This window comes from Bos indicus x Bos taurus, chromosome 18 (assembly GCF_003369695.1).
Source record: "Bos indicus x Bos taurus breed Angus x Brahman F1 hybrid chromosome 18, Bos_hybrid_MaternalHap_v2.0, whole genome shotgun sequence".
Taxonomy (NCBI): domain Eukaryota; kingdom Metazoa; phylum Chordata; class Mammalia; order Artiodactyla; family Bovidae; genus Bos; species Bos indicus x Bos taurus.
Window position 1 is genome coordinate 6584504 of NC_040093.1, and position 23335 is coordinate 6607838.

The 23335-nt window shown below is 44.3% G+C and overlaps 1 protein-coding gene across 1 annotated transcript; it reads left to right on the top strand.

Moving 5' to 3' along the window:
* The first annotated feature begins 1560 nt into the window (after positions 1-1560).
* On the top strand, positions 1561-23335 carry LOC113875839 (zinc finger protein 665-like). The gene is made up of 4 exons (XM_027514504.1): positions 1561-1612; positions 8610-8695; positions 13249-13375; positions 20796-23335. Exons 2-4 carry the CDS (start codon positions 8681-8683, stop codon positions 23333-23335), a joined length of 2682 nt encoding a protein of 893 aa, XP_027370305.1. The 5' UTR covers positions 1561-1612; positions 8610-8680.

Below are 23335 nucleotides of genomic sequence, written 5' to 3' on the forward strand. Positions count from 1 at the left end.
AATAACCTGAAATAAGTGTTCAGGAACTAGTTTAGAATTTCAACTTTCGGGATCAGTGATGGAGCTGGAGTTTTTTCTCCAGTGTTAGGGAGGCTTATTACTGTCCTTTTCTGGTTTATATGACCAGAGTAATAAATTGACTACAAAGACTCTTCATTTTAGGAGATTATTTTCAGTGATGCTAGGTACTTGTATCAGCACAAGAATCATTGTATCAGCACTAGAGTCCAAGAGAAATATAGAATGGTTGCTGTGCTCTGTCGCCTCTGACTCTTTGAAACCCCATGGAGTGTAGCCTGCCAGGCTCTGCTGTCCATGGGATTTTCCAAGCAAGAATACTGGGGTGGGTTGCATGTCCTAATCCTGGGGGTCCTTGACTCAGGGATTGAAGCCCCATCTCTTGTAGCTCCTTCATTGCCCGGCAAATTCCCAACTGAGCCACCTGGGGAGCCCTATGGTCTGATACTAGTGTAGAAAATTTTCTTCGAATTAAAGAAGTGGGTTTTTGTTGGATGTTTTCCAGTCAGTGAAACCCAGTGGGGATAGGGCTGAATTTTGGACTGCTGACAAGTGTGGTGGATAGTGCTGTGTAATAGTGGGGAAAGGTCCTAAGAGACTGGAGAATGTGAAGACATTTGAGGGATAATTTTACATGTTGTGCATTAAGGTTGATTGCCAGTGCTAGACCCAAGCCTGAGATGATTTTATGGGATGGGTGGGGCGAGGAGCAGTTACTGTTCTGTACCTCAGTCGTATTCGGCTCTTGGCGACCCCATGGACTAAAGCAGCCAGGCTTCCCATCCTGCATCTCCTGGAGCGTGCTGAAACTTGTCCATCCAGTCGGTGATGCCATCCAACCATCTCGTCCTCTGTTGTCCCCTTCTCCTGCCTTCAGTCTTTCCCAGCATCCGGGACTTTTCTAAGAGTCAGGTTTTCCCATCAAGTGGCCCAAGTACTGGAGCTTCAGCTTCAGCCTCACTCCTTCCAATGAACATTCAGGACTGATTTCCTTTAGGATTGACTGGTTTGATCTCCGTGCAGTCCAAGGGACCCTCAAGACTCTTCTCCAGCACCACAATTCAAAAGCATCAGTTCTGCGATGCTGAGCCTTCTTTATGGACCATCTCTCACATCCCTGACTACTGCAAGAACCATAGCTTTGAGTATAGGGACCTTTGTTGGCAAAGTGATGTCTTTTCTTTCTAATACAATGTCTGGTTTTATCATAACTTTCCTTGCAAGGAGCAGGCCTGTTTTAATATTCTGGCTGCAGCAGCAGCAGCGGTCACCTTAAGAGGTGATTACAGTAATGAATTGTTTCTCCCTGCCCACCGCACCCCAAGGGCCTGCAGGCTTAGACCTGTGCGCCCCCCCGCCGCGCCGTGCCGCCCCGCCAACTGCGCCCGGAGGCTCGGCCCCTTACGCCTCGAAGCCCCTCCTTACACTTCCGCCGTATTCCCGCGTTTTTGTCCTCGCTCAATGCCCCGCTCCCCGACGACCAGGCTCCACTGAGTCCCCGCCCCCAGGCCGCTCCGCCCTTTCACTGCGCGTGCGCGCAGCGTCCCACAAACCCGGAAGTGGAGCGCGGGGAGTGGAGGTGTCCCAGCTCAGCGTGAGTTTCTTTCTTTCTAATCGAACCTGAGTTCAGTCTCCTTTCCTCTGTATCCCGAGCCTCAGGTTCGCTAGTGACTAAATCCCTGCGCCCGTCCTACCATCCCCAGCAAGTTCAGACGTCTTGGTGAGCGGCAAAGGGGCGCCTCCATTATGCTTTAAAGTCGCTCTGAAGCTGCTTCCAGTTTTTGGTTCATAGAGACGCTTCGTTTCGCAACTCTTTCCTGCTTCAAACCATTTACTGACATCATTGACCCCTCTGCCTTCGTACACCGCATAGGATTCTCTTCGGCGAGGTGGGTTTATTAGCTCCGCGGTCCCCATCCTCCTCCTCTCAGCCCCTGGCCACGCCGACTCCCCTCCTCCCGGAGAGGCCGCGCCAGCTCCCCGTTCCTGGGATTCTGGAGAGCCCGTCTCGCTGCTGACACCCCTTCCCTCCCAGTTCCTCTAACCTCAAGCTTCCTCAGGCGGGTCCTTTCGCCCCGCAGGCCTTGCCTTCATAGTGACGTTGCCTTGATCCGTGTCGGGGGAGGTGACCTACTCCAGCCACGTGACACCCGAGGTTCTCCGTCCCAAATTCCACCCGTTGCAGTTTGGCTCTTGCGGGTGGGGGGCTTCTTATTCAGTCGCCATCCCTTACATTAGGAGGCCAGGAGGGGTCAGAAGCAGCAGAGACAGCGACTCCTAGAGAAATAGATATTTGAGAAAAGCATGAGGGAGAAGCGATGGCAGCGAAGAGGATTGTGAGGAACTTGCGAAGAAACAATAGCGTGAAAAAGAATCGGCCATGAAGGTAGCGGTTAGGGGAAAAGTTTAGAGAAAAGCAGGGTTTCCTGAGAGTTAAAGGTGAGCAAGAAAGGGAGGTGGTGGTGTTCATTCCGAGTCTTTACGACCCCTTTATTTCCCAGAGTTTGCTCAAATTCTTGATCGTTGACTTGGTGATGGTATCTAACCATCTCATCTTCTGCCGCCCCCTTCTATAGCCTTCAAGGGAGAGGGGCTGTAAATCAGGGGTCCCAAAGAGGGCAACAGTGGAGGGGCAGTTCACACACAGAGCCCGCAAAGGGGATACAAGAGTTGGGACCTTGGCTTACAGAGTAATATCCTGCTAGAAGAGAAAGGGGACTCCTAGTTATTGGAGGAGCTGAGAAAGGAAACTGAGAGGAAGCATAGCCACTTGGGGGTGCCAGAGAGGGGAGGAAGGGAAGGCAGATATGGAGGAAGAAAGGCTGAAATACGGAGATTGAGGATCACCAGGGAGGTTGGAAAGAAAGCATCTTGACGGGGAACAGATGGCAAAGAGAGGCAGGATGGTAGGTAGGGAAGAAGTAGAGGAGGACAAGCACAGCAGGAGAGCCGAGGGGAAGAGGAAGGGAGACGGAGAAAGAAGTAGGGAAACAGATAAACCAAATGAAGTGGAAACAACTAGTGTGCAGGTAGGGGAGGGGACTAGATCCAGACCAGTGCTGAATCGATTTGATCAGGATTATTAAGTCGTGATACATTGATTTTTGGCTTTAAAACCTACTAAGTTTAAAACATTCTTTTTTAAATTATACAGATGAAAATGAGAATTGCAAAACTTCTGTCTGTAAGGCTTGTGCATTTTGTAATTATCTGTATTAAAAGATAACATCCATGTGCAGAGGCTATAGAGGTGGGGGCTGCGGCAGTGACTTGATTCTCTCAGAGGTGAGTCACCCCCTTCCCTTTTCCTGGTGCAGAGTAGAGGTTATGGAGAGGAGAAGTGGGGCAAGAACTGACTCTCTTACTACATGATGCCTTTTCCAGGCACATTAAAAATATTCTTTGTGATGGTTTTAACTTTTTGCTTTCTCTTTTCTTTATATTTCATTTTTTGTATCTTGGGATAAACACTGAACACCTACCTTCTTGTAAACAATTATTCCCTTGTGAAATAAGATTTGGTGGATTCCTGTAATTAATTCATGTCTTTCTTTTCTAAATATTCTGTATTCTTAATTTTTTACTTTGCACCAGAATTCTTAAGTGAAAAAAAGTTTTTAATTAGCTGATTCACTTTAGGTTTGTTTTACATTTATTAGAGACCCATTTGCTGTTTCTTATTATATCTTGAAAACATATTTTGGTAACTAATAAATAGTTATAGACCATTGTGATGAATACTTTGTATGAATGTCAGTGATCTTTTATATTAAGAGTCAGGACCTTATTTAAGCAGTTAGTCTAATACTTCATTTTCCTCTCTTTTATGTGATTTGATAACTAGTGAGCTATGAACTGATCTAATGATGCTTCCTCAGGACCAGAAGCTGAGCAACACTGACCCCTGAAATGATTGGCCAGATTGGGTGTGTGACTGTGTGTGTGGCAGTTCTTCTTGTAGGGAGAGCCCATTTGTTATGAGAACTTAAAATGGGTCCCAGTCTTCCAAAATGAAAAATGACAATAATAGGATGGAGGTGGGAGCATAGGCTCAGAGAGAGAGAATCATGAGCCGTCTTCTGTGAATAAAGGTCAATGTGAAGGGAGGCCTCCCACCTCCACTGGCTTCCCTGTGACCTCAGGGCAGCATCCTGACTCCTCAGGTGGCTCCACAGCCATTTGTCATCCTCAGGTTGCTGCCAGAGTCTCCAGCCTCATCCTGGGAGCCGACCCCCATTCTCTTGGTCAGTCTGTCCTGGTCACATTCACTTTAGTCCGTGTTCATAAGCACCAAAACCTTCTCTGTCTTGGATCTTAGTTGCTACATCTACCTTTGATCATTATATCACTGTTGCTCTTGCTCTTTTTGTTCCTTCAGCTCTAGGCCAGAGAGGTCTCCCCATCTCCTTCTGATATTCTTTGTCATGTTAACCAGGTTTATCGCCTCTATATTAATCACCCTCATCAGAAATGCCCTTTAATTATTTGGAGTCTTTTCTCCTTTCCTTCAATTGAAAGATGCCCCTCCTCCTCCCAGGATGCTTGCAGCATCTCACTTTAGGGATGAGGACTGGGAATGTGGGTTGGGCTGAACAATCCTCAGGGGAGACAGAGCATACAGGGTCAGTGATGATGGTTCTTGTATCTGTTCTGGACATTTCAAGTCTAATTGATCCTTACCCTATGTGGACACTTCATTACTCAAAACCAAAAAGATGTGAGGAATCCTGAAAAGCCCAAAAGATCTAGTGTCTTGAGGTGTCCCCATGTTTTAGTCTGCTGTGTCACTGCTCACTGCAGCCCCCAGGTCTTCTAAGCTTTGTCCATCCAGGAACCAGTTGCCATCTTGGACAGCAGCTTTGCCTTCCAGCAGATCAGCTGCTCAGCGGCATATGCTAAGTTTACTCTGATTAGACTGGTCAGTATCTTAAGGGAGTATGTAGGAGACAATACCTCCCTATCCCCAAACCACCCTCCCCTCTTTAATGAGCTGGGATATCTTCCAGTTAGTATGAGCAGGGAGAACAGGAGCCAGTGAGATTGGGGCCTGTCTCTCCTTCTGACTTCTTTACTGAATTCAGTCCAACCATCCCTCAACTACTTAACATCCCCATTGCTGACAGGTTTTCGCAAGATGACCAGCTTCTTGGTCTCCATTCTGAGTGTCCAGTGTCCTTGGATTTGCAGCTAGGGTGCATTTCTTTTGCAATGCCCACGCCTAGAGGTCTCTGCTCTTGTTCAGCTGTGCACGGAGAAGAGGTAGAAAAATGGGAGAAAGTGAGGGGGAGCTTGTCAGGGTTTCTAGGAGGGTTGTGGGAGCAGGAGTGTGCCTTTTAATGAACCCGATGAATCGTGTGTGTGTGTGAGAGACGGAGAGACAAGCATAGTTGTGAGATCACGGGGTGTATGGACCTATTGACACAGCCGGTCTCAGTTCTGGCTGGAGGCCCTGGACGTGGGCTCATGGCTAATTGTGAGCTGCGTGGAATGGGGGGCGTGCCAGTGTCTTAGCTCAGTTTTCTGGGGACACAGATGCTGTGACTGAGGTTTGCATGACTGGGTTTAATTGGGAATCTCGTGATCACACCTGTGGAGGAAGGAAGGCTGTGGGATTGGGAAGAATGTTACCCTGCAGTGTGTTAGAAGCAAGGCCTGAGCTGAGCCCACAGGGAGGTGTGGGTGCAGGAGGATGGGCACAGTGGTCTCAGAGAAGGGGGATGTGATCCAGGAGGTGCCCCACAGCACCCCCTCCACACAGTGGATTTTTTGTGGTCTTTAGGGAAGGCGAGAATTAAGTATGCAACCCATAGAATAACTGTCAATAAAACCCCAGAGATCACTTCGTGGGTTACCTTTGGTATTTTCTGTTATTTTGAGTTGCTTATGAAGAAAGTTTCAGATGCATTTGTAAGGTTAAAAAAAAACAGAGCTTGGAGTGTTTCTGTGGAAGATATTGAAGTCACATTGAAATATGTGCATCAGCCTACACATCTGTCTTTTATTATTAGAGTTTGGAGATAACAGTTTGGGGACTGGCTGGGGTCACTGACTAAAATGAAGATGCCTTGAGTCTGGTCGGTGTTTGGCTGTCTTGAGTATTATTCCATCATAAGTGCAGGAGTTGTTAAGACTTTGAACTTTCTGGGGTTTGCATAGCAAGATGGGTCGATTATTACTAGGTGTCTGGGGAGTGTGTTGGAACAGATGGAGGTTTTAAAGTTTCTTTCGGCCTTGAAGGCAGAAGGATTCTGTCAGGGTGGGGCCTTCAAATCGCCTGATGTCGGGAAGGAGTGTTCCTAGAATCCAGAGACCTCAACTCTATAGCAGCTTATACTACAAAGGCTTGTTCTGGATGTTCAGTGTGGAGGTTCCCCAATGATTAAAAACAGAACATACATAGGATCTCACATTCTTACTCCTGATTCTATTTCCAAAGGAAGAAAAATCAAAATTTTTAAAAATGGTTATGTATTTGGCTTTGCCTGCGTCCTGCAGAGTCTGGTTTCGGTGCACGGACTCTCTAGTTGTGGTGCTCGGGCTTAGTTGCTCCACCGCATGTGGGATCTCAGTACCCCCACCAGCGTTTAAACCAACATCCCCTGTGTAGCTTGGCAGGTTCGTAACCACTGGACCACCGGGGAAGTCCTGTGCAAAACCAGTGTTATGAAGGAGTTACCTGCACTCTCATAACCAATACTGCATGATTTACAACAGCCATTTGTTAGAGAAATAACCTGAATGTCTGTTGTAGTCAAACTGGATAATGAAAACATGTTGTGTGTATGACACAGTCTGTGTCCTGGGGCCCTTTACTGCACTGCACTGCACCTGGACAAACCCTTTGACAACAGACCACAACGAAAGTGTAACAAAACGAAGAAACCATAACCACACTCCTGTGGGGTCAGCAATTCTGAACAATAAGGAGGAAAAGGGCCAAAACCAACTGTTATCTGAGTCTCCAGAAGCAAAAGAGGTCACTGCCTGTTACCCCTGCCCACAGCACTACCAGGGGATCTGGGGGTCAGATCACCCCAGCTTCTGACCTTAACCACCAATGCACACCTACCTGCACCCTCACTTAAGGGACCAGCTTGCCCCCCTTTTTGGGAGGAGCAAGGACACCCACTTCTTGTTCTCACTTCCCCTTACTGTAGCAGGAGTCCCATTAGCCTTCCCTGAATTTCTCCTCTGATGTCTTAACTATTTCTATTGATTAAAGAGCCCAAGCATCCAGGTTGGTAACCTGTAAGTGTAAGTAAGTGTAACTTAGTCATTCAGTCGTGTCTGACTCTTGCAGCCCCATGGAGTGGAGCCTGCGAGGCTCCTCTCCATGGGATTCTCCAGGCAGGGATACCGGAGTGAGCTGCCATTCTCTTCTCCAGGGCGTGTTCCCAACCGAGGGGTCGAACCCAGATCTCCAGCATTGCCAGCGGATTCTTTACCATCTGAGCTACCAGAGAAGTCCTGGTTGGTAGCATACACTCAGAGAAATACAAACACGTATATAATGACATGCACCCACAAAAATGGCAATTTTTGTCACTTGGGACCACTTGGATGAATGTAGAGAATATTATGCTAAGTGAATTAAGGCAGATAGAAAAAGACTGATTGTATGTGCTCACTTATATGTGGAATGTAAAAATCTGAAACCACTAGTAGCAGACAGTGGGATGGTGGTTATCTGGGGCTGGGAGGTGGAGAAGATGGGGAGATGTTGGTCAAAAGGTAGAAACTTTGAGTTGTAAAATGAGTGCGTCCTGGGGAGGTGTGTGCAGCACGCTGACTGTAGTTAATCCTGTTCTGTTACTGCATGCTGGGAATTTGTCAGGAGAGTGTGTCATCAGTGTTGTCACCACACACAGAACATGGGAATTTGGAGGTGATGGATGTGTTGGTTCATGGATTGTGATAAATATTTCACAGTGTGGACGTGTGTCACATGGTCACATCGTGCATGGTATGTGTACACATCCCTTCTTGTTAGTCCATTCAGTGTCAGTCAGGCTGGAAAAGAAGAAAGTGGGAGGTAGGCTGGACTTGACCCCTTGAGTGGTGTTCAAACCAGGCTTCACATGAGATCATGAGCCATTTTGCCCAGGCATGTTTTGTACCCCTCCCCCAGTAGACACATTCTTCAGGTTCTCGTGTGGGGCCTCGCCCCAGGAATGTGCACAGGCTGCAGATGATTCCGATCTGGACCCTGCATTGAGCACCAGGGCTCTTAGTCTCCACTTCTGAGACTGAGATCAAGCCCTGGGAGAGGGAAGGGCACTCTGCTCTGAGTAGGGCTGGACCAGGGCCTGCTGTGTGACCTGAAGGGCATCGTGGGGTCAGCGGAGGTGCCCCCAGCTGCTGTGTACATGAGGCCTCACCGGGAGGGGAGTGTGATCTGAGGGAAAGTATGGAAAAGTCCCGTGTTGGACTCTGTACGGGAGTTGAGTGTCATGAGTCCCTCCTGAGACAGTGGGCACAGAGGACTGTCTGTTCCACGTGGTGAGGGCATCCCTGTATGTGTGGTTGGAGCTCAGGAGGGGGGTCTGTTGACCCCAAGCATTAAACAGCATGTTTTCCACTTTTCATAATAGACCTCTAAAGACTCGTGTTACGTGAGGAAGAAGCCCAGAAGAGGAGGAAAGTGAAACAAAACGTGTCAGGAATGGCTCTTTCTCAGGTAAGGTCATATTCTCAGTGGATTCTCAGTCTGTCCTTCCTGAAATACCCGTCTTTGGACTCTCTAATCGTGTCTGACTCTGGAGTATCCTGTTTCACTCCTGTACATGCACAATCGCCTGGGGCCTTCCTTCACGGCCTGTCGTCTCCACTTAGATCCCATCTCCCCATGACCTGGTGACCTGGCCTTTGTAAGGAGTCTCCCCTGGGCACCGTCCTGGGCAGAGCTTCTCACCCACAGGTCGGAGATGGGGTCTCAGTGCTGTTGGACAGCAGGGATTGCTTAGGGCCCATCTGGATGTGCTATCTGCTTTCTGTCAACCTGGATAAAGAAGCTGCACATAGACATGAGGTATTAACATGCACAGTACATGCCAAAATTTGGAAAAGAGACCAATGAATCAGTCCTGACTTTTTATAGTACATTTAAAACTAAATGAGGACTCCTTGAAAATCTTAAGTGGGAGTGAAATGGAAAGTTCAGAAAGAGATGTCAGTGCTAGGCAGTGTTTCATTACAGCATCTAATTTAAACTATGAAACATAGTTTGCTAATTATTTATTCTTCCTTTTTGGCCACATGATGCATCTCGCAAGGTCTTAGTTCCCTGAGGAGGCATTGAACCTGAAACCCTGTGGTGGAAGTGCAAGATCTTAAACCCTGGACTGACAGGGAATTCCCCCAACTTTCCTAATCTTGATGGAATATTTGGTCATGGAATGAAAAGATAAACTTTGGATTCTGTTAATAACTACATATCTAATATTAGTCGGGAAGCAACAGTTAGAACTGGACATGGAACAACAGACTGGTTCCAAATAGGAAAAGGAGTACGTCAAGGCTGTATATTGTTACCCTGCTCGTTTGACTTATATGCAGAGTACATCATGAGAAATGCTGGGCTGGAAGAAGCACAAGCTGAAATCAAGATTGCCGGGAGAAATATCAATAACCTCAGATATGCAGATGTCACCACCCTTATGGCAGAAAGTGAAGAAGAACTAAAGAGCCTCTTGATTAAAGTGAAAAAGGAAACTGAAAAAGTTCGCTTAAAGCTCAACATTCAGAAAACTAAGATCATGGCATCCGGTCCCATCACTTCATGAAAAATAGATGGGGAAACAGTGGCTGACTTTATTTTTCTGGGCTCCAAAATCACTGCAGATGGTGATTGCAGCCATGAAATTAAAAGATGCTTACTCCTTAGAAGGAAAGTTAGGACCAACCTAGACACCATATTAAAAAGCAGAGACATTACTTTGCCAACAAAGGTCCGTCTAGGCAAGGCTATGGTTTTTCCAGTGGTCATGTATGGATGTGAGAGTTGGACTATAAAGAAAGCTGAGTGCCAAAGGATTGATGGTTTTGAACTGTGGTGTTGGAGAAGACTCTTGAGAGTCCCTTGGACTGCAAGGAGATCCAACCAGTCCATCCTAAAGGAAATCAGTCCTGAGTGTTCATTGGAAGGACTGATGTTGAAGCTGAAACTCCAATACTTTGACCACCTGATGCGAAGAGCTGACTCATTTGAAAAGACCCTGATGCTGGGAAAGATTGAGGGCAGGAGGAGAAGGGGACAACAGGGGATGAGATGGTTGTATGGCATCACCCACTCAATGGACATGGGTTTGGGTGGACTCCGGGAGTTGATGATTGACAGGGAGGCCTGGCATGCTGCGGTTCATGGGGTCGCAAAGAGTTAGACACGACTAAGCGACTGAAGTGAACCTAACATTAAGAATAAGATCATATTACTATATTTAAATTTATTTTTCTGCTATACTGGCTCTTCATTGCTTCAGTGGCTTTTATCTAGTTCTGGCGAATGGTGGCCACTCTCTAGCTGCAATGTGTGGACTTCTCATTGTGGTGGCTTCTCTCATCTTGCAGCACATGCTCTAGAGCCCACTGGCTTCAGTAGTTTCACCTGCTGGGCTCTAGAGCTCTGGCTCAGAAATTGAGGCTCATGGGCTTAGTTGCCCCTTGGCATGTGGGATCTTACTGGACCAGGGATCAAACCTGTGTCTCTTGGATTGGCCAGTGAATTCTTTACCACTGAGCCACCAGGGAAGCCCTCATATTATTTGTAAATACAGGTATTTTTATACTGAATAGAATAAATCTTCTGTATATTATTTTCTGCTTGTATTTTCATTTTTTTGAGGTACTATAAGATAATGTTGAGGAGTTCCCTGGTAGTACAGTGGATAAGAATGTACCTGCCAATGTACGGTGCACGGGTCCCATCCTAGGTCCAGGAAGATGCCTCAGAGCAACTACGCCCATGTACCACAACTACTGAGCATGAGCTCTGGAGCCTGGCAGCCATAACTAATGAAACCCACATACTCAGGAGCCTGTGCTCCAAAACAAGAGAAGCCACTGCAATGAGAAGCCCATACACTGCAGCAGCAAATACAGAAAGCCTGCTTACAGCAACAAAGACCCAGAAAAACCAAAATAAATAACTTTAAAATACATAAAATGAAGACAAATTACTGAAGTACAAATTGATGCATTTTTAATGTGCCAAAGATGCTGAAATACACATGAATAAAAGAAAATGGGAGTATCATCCCAGAATGTGTCCAAAGGCATCTCATTGGTGTAGGAAATGGCCACCCACTCTAGTACTCTTGCCTGAAAGTCCCATGAACAGAGGAGCATGGTGGGCCACCATGAGGTCACAAAGATCTGACACAACTAAGTGACTAAGGAGCAGCAACCTCCTTACACAGCAGAGTGAGCTCTGAAAAACAAATCTAAACCTCTGATTTACCTCTTGCAGATTCTTCAGTGACTTCCAGTTACTTTTGGAATAAAGTCCTAAATCCAAAGACCTTGTAGAAAGCAGCCTCTACCTGGCATCACCCCTCTTTGTTCCCTGTGTCCCAGTCAGACTGGCTGGCTTTCTGTTCACTAAATATCTTCGTGCCTCAGAGCTGGCACTCAGGCCGTTCTCGCTGCTTGCAACTCTTCCATTTCCCACCTTGCCAATGCTAAGTGTTTCCTCCTCACGGAGACCTTGTCTGATTTATCGATGTATGTCAAGACTTTCCAATAAATCTTATCTTAGCACCAGGCCTGTTTCAGAGCACATGTTGCAATAGTAATGTTAAAATTATGGATGTAACTGGGTGGCTGGCTGCTAGACCGTAAGCTCCATCATGTTCACTGCTGTATTCCCAGTTTGGGGCCCATGTTGACACTCAGTGTATTTGGATTGAAAGAAAAAATAAAGACAGGTCTTCCTTGTTTCAACCAGTTGTGTGTTTACATTTGCATGTGAGTGCATGAATCTATAATTCCATGGATTTATTACAGAACATCATCTCATAAACATGTTTTATGCTTTGCAGCAGTTGAAATTGTATCTTAAGTGTTTTCCATTTCCTTAAGTTTTTTTCTACTTCATCACATGAATGATAGAAATAGTAACATTATTGACATTGTGTGGTTGGTTCGAAGAGGGGGTGACCGTATACAGTGACCATTTATCCTATAGTCGTGTTCAACTCTTTGTGACCCAATGGGCCATAGCCCTTCACGCTCCTCTGTCCCTGGAATTCTCGAGGCAAGAATACAGGAGTGGGTTGCCATGCCCTTCTCCAGGGGGATCTTCCCCATGCGGATATCAACACTATGTCATCTGCATTGCAGGCAGATTCTTTACTGCTGAACCTCCACATAAGACCAGATACATATGTATTATACTATATATTATAGTGTTCCCTGTGCATTCAGAGGGAGGTAGATAGCAAATTAATTTGTGAAAATTTTCTATCTATCGTGTCCATCATTTCTTGGCTGACAAAAGATCTGGGGTTCTACACTTCCATTGCACATCAACTTTCTTGAAGTTATTTCAGGTATTCTCAGAGAACTCTTTGTGGATACACTTTCCTGCTCTGTTACTTAACTCGTTGATTCCTTAGGTTCAGTTGTCAGTCCCAACCACCTGACCTCAGATGCTGTTGCCTCATTTCTTAACTGTTTGATCTGAGCAATTTCTTAGAATGTTGACAGAGTTTTCTCCCCAGTCAGATGGACACAGATCTTTCTCTAACGTGCTGTTATGTTGATTCCAGGTTCATCTGTATGAAGTCTTTAGAGTAATGCTTAGTGTGTCAGAAGTATTGAACACCTGTCATCAGTGTGATGATGTCATCATCACCACAATGTGTGTTCTTTTAACACTGCTGTGGACTTTGTTGTCTGAAGACAGCAGTCTTTGCTGTAAGTCATCTAGATAGTGAATGTCACTTAGTTTGTAGAGTGTAACACTTCTGCATAGACAACTCACTGATTGAATTTATTTGTATATTCTTCATGTATTCTCCACAGAAGTGACAAATTCATGTTGATTGGAAGATTTCATAGTCTTATGAAACAACAGGAAATTACAGACCGACAGTTTGTTCCAAATAGCTTTTAATGGATCTGTCATAATATTACATTACCTGAATTGATCCTTACCTCTCTAACCTCTTCTCATTTCGTGTGAAAATAAGAATCCTCCTCAGTGCCTGTTAGTGAAATGTGCTTTCATTTCAGACACAGTTGACTGTCGAGGATGTGGACATCAAATTCACTCCAGAGGAGTGGGAATGCCTGGACCCTGCTCAGAGGGCCTTGTACCAGGATGTGATGGTGGAGACCTACAGGAACCTGCTGTCTGTGGGTGAGGATCACTTCCCTGTGAAGTTGGAATCTGGTTTGGGGTATCTCTGCATTTTCCCTCTGTGTTTCTTGGCAGCCCCTGTTTTGCTTGACTGAGTTTACAGCCTTGTTGATTCAGAGATAAAAAAGCTTCATGATTGGCATCAGGACTATAAGCTTGTCCTTTCTTCAGGTGCTCTGCCCAGTGTGTGATACACAAGTTTCTCTATAGCTTGAGTATTTTTAAAGCTGATTTCCAACTTTAAAATATCGAATTCCCTGTTTTCTACCCCTGTGTTCTTGGTTCAGTAGTTCTTGGAAAGGATCTATACATGCATGTCTGTGTGCTCAGTTCCTACAATTGTGCCTGACTCTTTGCAACCCAGTGGACCATAGCCCTCCACGCTCCTCTATCCATGGGATTCTCCCGGCCAGAGTACTAGAGTGGGTTCCCATGCCCTCGTCCAGGGGGATCTTCCCCATGCAGGGGTCGAACCCGCATCTCCTGTGTGGCAGGTGGATACTTTACCTTTGTAAAGATATCTGGGAAGCCCAGGTATCTGCATATTATACTGTGTATTATACAGTTTCCTGTGCATTCAGTAGGATGCAGATAGTAAATTGTGAATATTTTTCTGTCCGTCTATAATTTAAATCACTTCTTGGCTGACAGAAGAGGTGGGATTCTACACTTGGCAAAGCAGGACGCACAAGGTCTAGGTCCTCTCTAAAGCAGGCCTCTGAGCTTGCTTCTAACCTGGCTGGACAGTGCCATGACTGTAAGTGCCCTGACTGCCTGCTGTGAGTGCAAGGCTTACAGCATCAGGGATAAGATAAGGGACAAATCTTGAGATTGTCGAGCCCTTGGAGGTGCCCTGGCCTACTCATCCCCAGGCTTAGCAACATTATAGGTTTTGTAAGACAAACAAATAGCATCAACATAAAAGCAGAAGTGCTATTTGCTCACAGATTGCTTATGATAACAGTTAGCATCCTGGGAATATAAACGGAAACCCCAAACTGCAATCTTTTAGTCTCACCCATGACCCTAACATGCTGCCTGGGACCTTTTCCCCACTGTGTCTCCAGATGGGCTGTGTCCCAGGACTTCCCAGCACTGTTTGAGTCTGGATATTGGTCAGAACCCAATTTGGTGATGTATCTTCTGCTGTTTCTACTTATCTTGTCTTTTAATGTTAGCATATTGAAAGTCAGCTTGATAATTCTATAAGTATTTATATTATTTATTTCTACAGAACGAGTGGCTTATTTTGTTAACAAATCTTTGAACCTGAGACGAAAGTGACAACTTTTGGCAAAACTTTAATTGGCCCTGTGAGCAGTATTTGTGAGACAAAATGCCACTCTGTAAGAAGAAAGCGGTTAAGGTTGATGAAGTTTTTATTTCCTAATGGGATGATTCACCTTTCTACTAGTTAGCTAATACATGGGACGTCTTCACTGGATGGTGTGAGAATTGGAACCTTAAATTAAAGAGGGCTGTACCCTTAGAAGTTACTGAATATTTGTGACTCTTGCCGGTTGAGAAAGGATAAGAATGCCATGCCGGATGAAAGGCTGGATCCTCCTCTCTCCTATCATGAGGTACATAAAATGAAAGTGAAAGTCGCTCAGTCATGTCGGACTCTTTGCGACCCCATGGACTATAGAGTCCATGGAATTCTCCAGGCCAGAATACTGGAGTGGGTAACCTTTGCTTTCTTCAGAGGATCGTCCCAACCCAGGGATTGAACCCAGGTCTTCCACATTGCATGGGGATTCTTTACCAGCTGTGCCACCAGGGAAGTACATGAGGTACATAAAGCAAGCTTAAAATTGTCTGGAGAGAAGTTATAACTGGAAACAGAATTATGTGATTAGTGAGGATGATTGTGGATATTACAATATCAAATTATGTATTAGCTGATCAGCTCCTCACTTTATAAGTTGGCTCTCTCTTGAGCTGGCCCACATCTCTAACAGTGTTCCCTACTGCCTTTTCTGTCTCCGTTATCTTTGTTCTGTTCTGGCCTTTCACCCCTCCCACCCCTCTGTCTCTCTCTCCATCAACTAGTCCCCTTCTAACTTCCCCTGTCTCTGAGTGGGGAGGGGGTGCCCAGTTTCCCCCAATCCTGCCCCAACTCTACCAAGTTTCTTTACCCCTTCAGATTCTTCTGATCAAGCGAAGACCCACATCTCTCCAGATGGACAATCTATTATTTTTATCATCCATCTGCTCCAGTTCAGTTCAGTTCAGTCACTCAGTCGTGTCCGACTCTTTGCGACCCCATGAATCGCAGCACGCCAGGCCTCCCAGTCTATCACCAACCCCCGGAGTTCACTCAGACTCACGTCCATCGAGTCAGTGATGCCATCCAGCCATCTCATCATCTTCTGTCGTCCCCTTCTCCTGCCCCCAATCCCTCCCAGCATCAGAGTCTTTTCCAATGAGTCAATTCTTCGCATCAGGTGGCCAAAGTACTGGAGTTTCAGCTTTAGTATCATTCCTTCCAAAGAAATCCCAGGGCTGATCTCCTTCAGAATGGACTGGTTGGATCTCCTTGCAGTCCAAGGAACTCTCAAGAGTCTTCTCCAACACCACAGTTCAAAAGCATCTGCCCCGGTTAATCACAGTCAATTTGAGCACTGTTTGCTCTGTATTTTAGATATAAAACTGTGACTATTGAAAGGGAAGATAAGTTTTTTGACACAGGGATTGCTGTGATATTCTTTAGACTCTGGAGAAAACTGGTTAAAATGATTTTTCCTTTATTTTTTTGAAAGTACAAAACCATTTCTTTTTGCATATGGAATAGAAACAGCTAGCTTCTTAAAAGCCCTACCTACAGAAAAGCTTGAAGTTAACCTTTACCAGGTATCCCAGATGACTCTAGTGGTAAAGAAGCTGTCTCCCAGTGTGGGAGACACAGGAGATGTGGCTTCAGTCGCTGGCTTGGCACGATCCCCTGGGAGAGGGAATGATACCAACTCCAGAAGAGTCAGAGAGACATTTTAAATCTGTCTGATTTATGCATGTCTCAGTGTGTGTCTTTGATTTTGGATAATATTGCTGAGGTTTATTTATAAATAAGCTCTTACTTAATTGGCTTAAAAAGAAAGGAAGCACTTGGGCTTTGCTGGTGTCTCAATGGTAAAGAATCTGCCTGCCAGTGCAGAAGACGGGTTTGATCCCTGGTCCAGAGAGACTCCACATGCCGCAGAGCAGCTAAGCCCGTACACCACCGTGACTGAAGCCCACGTGCTCTAGAGCTCATGGTCCACAAGAGAAGTAGCTACAATGAGAAGCTCATTCACCACAACTAGAGGGTAGTCCCCACTTGACACAAGAGAAAGCCAGAGCAGTGATGATGACCCAGTGAAGCCAATAATAATAAATTAATTAAAAAAAAATTAAGTGTGTACAAATCAATTACAAGAGATATTAACCTAAATGAATTTCAGGTTCATGTGACCTGGGAAATATTCAACGTTAAAAATCTAGTATTAATGTTTGCTTATCTAATTAAGACATGTCTTGAATCATGCACATTGTGTAATACTTCTATTGTATTGCACTCAGAGATTTAGGACTATTGATGAATATGTTTGGTGCTACCCTGAGATGCTGTCTATAAGACAGCAAATGTTTTTAGAAGTTGTCACTGGTATTTATGCTCACCAATCTAGAAAATGCTAATAGAAAGCTCAGTTCATGGTTGCTTAAGGAAAGTAAGATGTGTGTTTTCAGTAAAGATGTGAGAAATGAAATTGAGTTTGGATGCTCATAGCAATGAGTGGAAGCGAGTGGAAGCTGGAAGCAAGGCCTTTGTTTCCCAGGCCAAGAGTCCTGACCATTGGACCACAGCAGCCAACAGATAGGGCTAAGGTCCCTGGTCTTGCCTGCCTAGTCAAGAAAGAATTCAGATGAAGAGGCACAAGGTAAAGAGTAAAGGAAAATGTTTATTGAAAGGAAAAGTACATGCAGAAAGGCACATGGGCTAGCTCAGAGAGAGAGCCCACCTTTGGGAAGTGTCAGTTCTTTTTAAAGGTACAGTTTTCCAGGTCTTTGTCTCCCCTCGGGCCAGTCACCTTCCTTTGTCTCCTCTGGTTAATTTGTCTCAGGCCCCTCCACTGGGGTGTGAATGCACACCCTAACCAAGCTGTATCTCGAAGTGAAGGCTTCTGGGAGAAGCAAGACTCCTTATGGCCTGAATTATCCTCTGATTTGATCTCAAGCAACCTTTCTGCACATGTGTAGTGTCTCCGTTAATAGACAGGTTTTTTTTCCTTTCTTTGTCCTTGGCATGATTATTCCCTTGAAGTAAGAGACAAAGACTGGCTATTTACCATGTATTTGTTGGCTATAGATTCCTCAACTGGAGCCCAGCTATCTCTTATCTCAGGGAATGCAGAGAGAAGGGTGACTGATTGTAGATATCCAATCTGGAGCCCATCTGTCTCCTATGTGAAAATTACATTTTATTAGGGAAAAAAAATTCTGACTTACAGGTGGCTGTTTACAAATGAAAAACGTGATTTAAAAAGAAAAAGGAGAGAGGCTTATGGAAAGTGGATGCCAAGGAAAGAGGTCCCAAAGGGTAGGTCTTTCTATGATCTGTAGCAGTGTGTCATTTGACTCCTGTCAATGTTGTTGCTTGACTTTGGGGAGCATGTGATGAGGTGTTTCAAAGGGATCTAATTCCTCTCTGTCCCCCTTCTGTGCTGGATACCATGGGATGTCTACTTTTAGGTCCATGTCGAGCAATGGTAACACCTCCAGAGCTGTAATCCCTGGAGCCAGTCTGGTTCTTTTCCTATTTGGTGCACTTGGGAGACCTCATTGGAAGAAGGGAAGAGAATGGCCAATCTTTGATTGCATTTGGTGTCTCAGATCCTACACAGAGCTGCCTTCAACCTGTCTTCCTGTTCAGAACCCTCAGCTGTTCCTGTTGTTACTGCTTTTACCACAACTTTCACGGGTGTGTGTAACAGGAATGTGGTTTGGATCTTCTGTGATTGTAACTCAGGAAGCCTGTAAGGACAGTGGACTCTGAGATCTTCTCTTGTATCCCGTCTTGAATATATGAATCAGGCTCCAGGTTCCTTCCGTCCATGCTCATACTGTACAAAATGACCCGTGCTCATCCACTGAACCACATTTTCAGGACACGACTTGATATGCGGGGGGGTGGTACTTGGGAAATCATTTATAGGTGAGATGACTGAATAAGGCTGTTAGTTACGCAGATCAGTTCTTGTGACTCACTTGACCTTATGTTTTTAAAGTCCTGAAGTTTGTTGTAACCTTTTGTAATCTGTTCTGCCCAAGTGGGCCCTGGTGGTTAAGAGCATGTATGAATCTGTAGGTCTGGGTTTCACTCCTGCTTTGCTCATTACTTTCATGTGCCACGGAGTTGTGTACATGAACCCTGTGAATCCACCTTTGAAAAATTGAGGTAATTAGTGCTCTTGGGTGTCATAGAATTTTGACTGTTTTACCGAAAGGGCAGAAGTTACTTTTTTTTTAAGTTTACTGAGCCATGTGGCAGAAACAGTATCAGACTGTATTTTTTTGGGCTTCAAAATCATTGCAGATGGTAATTGCAGCCAAGAAATTAAAAGATGCTTACTCCTTGGAAGGAACGTTATGACCAACCTAGATAGCATATTCAAAAGCAGAGACATTACTTTGCCAACAAGGGTCTGTGTAGTCAGGGCTATGGTTTTTTCTGTGGTCATGTGTGAATGTGAAAGTTGGACTGTGAAGAAAGCTGAGCACCGAAGAATTGTTGTTTTTGAAATGTGGTGTTGGAGAAAACTCTTGAGAGTCCCTTGGACTGCAAGGAGATCCAACCAGTCTGTTCTAAAGGAGATCAGTCCTGGGTGTTCTTTGGAAGGAATGATGCTAAAGCTGAAACTCCAATACTTTGGCCACCTCATGCAAAGAGTTGACTCATTGGAAAAGACTGTGATGCTGGGAGGGATTGGGGGCAGGAGGAGAAGGGGATGACAGAGGATGAGATGGCTGGATTGCATCACCGACTCGATGAACATGAGTTTGGGTGAACTCCGGGAGTTGGTGATGGACAGGGAGGCCTGTTGTGCTGCAATTCATGGGGTTGCAAAGAGTCGGACATGACTGAGCGACTGAACTGAATGAACTAAACTGTGGCAGGCGGGATCTTATGTCTCCATTAGGTATGGAATCTGTACCCCCTACAGTGTAAGCGTATAATGCTATCCACTGGACCATCAGGAAATTTGCCTCAAATGTTACTTTTGCTTAAAATACATATTTACTTCCTGTCTCTTTCTTATTGTGACATGTCTCTGTCTACATTACATCTTGTTTATTGTTAGTTTACATTTCGTTCTGAAGAGTGTCTCTGACTGTATTTAATAAGTTTTCAAATAATATTGCTTCTTTATCGCAGATTCTTTACCTCTCAGCTATAAGAAACAGCCCAAAGCTTGTTCCTTTATATGTATCTTGCAGCTGATGAACCGAGAAGTGAAGGATACTGTATAGATAGGCAATTGCTGTAGTGAATGGCTGTTATTTAAGTAGAGAATGTTTCATTTATTAATTCTTTGTCATTTAAAGATGACGGTCTTTATGTTTTACACAGTATAACGGACATGAACTGCTTCTCATAAAATGCTTGAATGTCTATCTACTGATAGATTTATAAGAGGTATTTATAAATGTGTTTTTGTTTTTTTAATTATTTTAGGGAATTCCCTGACAGTCCAGTGGATAGGATTCAGCACTTTCACTGCAGTGATCCTGGGTTTAATCCGTGGTCAGGGAACTAAGATCTCATAAGCCTTGTGATGGGGGTGGAGAGGGGACTGTTTCAACAAATTGTTTATTTTCACTATGCAGTATTTGTTGAACAGTTGTCAACTGCCATTTATGTTTTTCAGTTTTCGTTAGAATGCTTCCTTTGGATTATTTACCATTACAGTGTATTGCCTTGTTGATCCTTGCTTGCTCAGTTGCTTAGTCATGTCTGACTCTTTGTGATGTCATGCACTGTAGCCCACCAATCTCCCCAATCCATGGAATTTTTAATATTTTTTTATCCTCAATTATGAGACAGAAGTGTGTTTAGTACCAAGTAGAATGAGCTTTGAGATCATGGTGGGAAAGATCTTTTTCTTTGAGACGTGACATGGGTTTGCATAAAATGAATGTTTTCTGATTGTGTCTTTGAAACTTGGCTACCCTAAAATTAATTTGTCTATGTAATCACTCTTTTTTTTTTTTTTAAGAGTTCTGTTCCTTTAGTGTTCCTTATATTTTTAGTTCATCATTGGGAAGATTCATAGTACTGTTCGGGATGGGTATGACTTTTGGTATAATATCATGTGTTCAACATGAAAGAATTTATTTATGAATTGTTATTAATCGGATACCTGTGGTTCTTTATATCTTGTAGATGTGTCTCGTATCCATATGACCATGAAATTACAAGCAAAAGGAAACAATGGAAAAGGAGAAATTTTTCAAAGAGTAATGTTTGGAAGAGCCAAAACCCATGAAATTAAAGATTATTTCCTGAGGAATATACAGGAAACTGTGCGTGGTTTTGAGAATCTGTGGACAGATGATGAAAGAAGAGACAATGGAATATTTATATCCTATATCAAAAATCTCACTGATGGAAGAGATCATCAGAGTAGAAATGATGCAGGAGATAAGCCTGTTGAAAGGCTCGGATCAAGCTTTCATGATGAATTGCAGATGCTTCAGTCTGAAGGGACAATTTTTGAATGTAGTCCAGTTGTGACGAATATCAACAGTAGCCCCTTAGGTTTGCCAACTCAGAGAACTCGTAGAGTCCGCAAAGGCATTTGTCATAAACGTGAGAGTGCTCCTATGCATCCCTCAAAACAGGCCCCAGACCAGGAAGGACACAAGAAAAAATCTTACAAAAGTAATGAGTGTGGCATAACCATTCTTCAGGACTCAGAACTCACTAGACATCAAAAAATCCATACAGGAAGAAAACCATATAAAGCTGACGTATATGGGAAGGCCTTTAATGAAAATAAGAGCCTTGCAGTTCATCGGACAAATCATACTGGAGAGAAACCATATAAATGTGATGTATGTAGCCACAGCTTTAAACGGAACTCAGCCCTTCAAATTCATCTGCGAGTTCATACTGGAGAGAGACCATATAAATGTGATGTATGTGGCCACAGCTTTAAACGGAACACAGCCCTTCAAATTCATCTGAGAGTTCATACTGGAGAGAGACCATATAAATGTGATGTATGTGGCCACACCTTTAAACGGAATGCAGCCCTTCAAATTCATCTGAGAGTTCATACTGGAGAGAGACCATATAAATGTGATGTATGTGGTCACAGCTTTAAGCACCAGACACACCTTCAAAATCATGGGAGAACTCATACTGGAGAGAAACCGTATAAATGTGATATATGTGGCCGTGGCTATCCTCGAAAGGCACAACTTGGAATTCATCAGAGAGTTCATACTGGAGAGAAGCCATATAAGTGTGATGTGTGTGGAAAGGCCTTTACTCGAAAAGAAAGCCATGCACTTCATCAGATCCTTCATACTGGAGAGAAACCATATAAATGTGATCTCTGTGGACAGGCCTTTACTCGCAAAGAAAGCCACACACTTCATCAGATCCTTCATACTGGAGAGAAACCATATAAATGTGATGTGTGTGGCCGTGGCTATACTCGAAGCAGACAACTTGCAATTCATCAGAGAGTTCATACTGGGGAGAAACCATATAAATGTGATGTGTGTGGCCATGGCTATCCTCAACAGTCACAACTTGTAATTCATCAGATAGTTCATACTGGAGAGAATCCTTATAAATGTGATATATGTGGCTGTGGCTTTACTGGAAAGAGACGACTTAGAATTCATCGGAGAATTCATCCTGAAGTGAAATCTTACAAATGTAACAGCTGTGGAAAACTTTTTTTTGCACTGTCATCTTTAAATAAACATCAGGAAGTTCAAACAGATGAGAAAGCATCCAAATGTAATTTGTGTGGCAAAATGTTCACTTCCAGATGTTACCTTGCTGTTCATCAGAGAAGTCATACTGGAGAGAAACCATATAAATGTGATGTGTGTGGAAAGGCCTTTACTTGGAAACAAAGCCATGCACTTCATCAGATTCTTCATTCTGGAGAGAAACCCTATAAATGTGATGTATGTGGCTGTGGCTATACTCGAAAATCACACCTTGAAATTCATTGCAGAGTTCATACTGGAGAGAAGCCGTATAAGTGTGATGTATGTGGAAAGGCCTTTACTCGCAAAGACAGCTGTACACTTCATCAAATCATTCATACTGGAGAGAAACCGTATAAATGTGATATATGTGGACGTGGTTATACTCGAAAGTCGCAGCTTGGAATTCATCGGAGAATTCATATGAGAATTCATACAGGAGAGAATTCTTATAAGTGTGCTGTATGTGGCCGTGGTTTTACTGAAAAGAGACAACTTGGATCTCATTGGAGAATTCATACTGAAGAGAAACCTTTTAAATGTAACAGCTGTGACAAACGTTTCCTTGCATGGTCGTCCTTAAATACACATCAAGCAGTTCATACAGATGAGAAAGCACATAAATGTACTTTCTGTGGCAAAGTCTTCAGTTCCAGGTGTTATCTTGCAGTTCATCAGAGAATTCATACTGGAGAGAAACCATATAAATGTGATGTATGCGGCCGTGGCTATACTCGAAGCAGACAACTTGCAATTCATCAGAGGGTTCATACTGGAGAGAAACACTATAAATGTAATGTATGTGGTAAGGCCTTTAGAGTAAATGGAAGCCTTACATCGCATCGGAAAATTCATTCTGGAGAGAAACTCCCGGGAGCCAGCACAGGAGTCCCCACCCATGACAAGGTCATGTGGGAGAGTTCTGGTGGGCAAGGCGAGCCAGAACTCGAGGAGTGCCCCTCTGGGCCTGCCTGA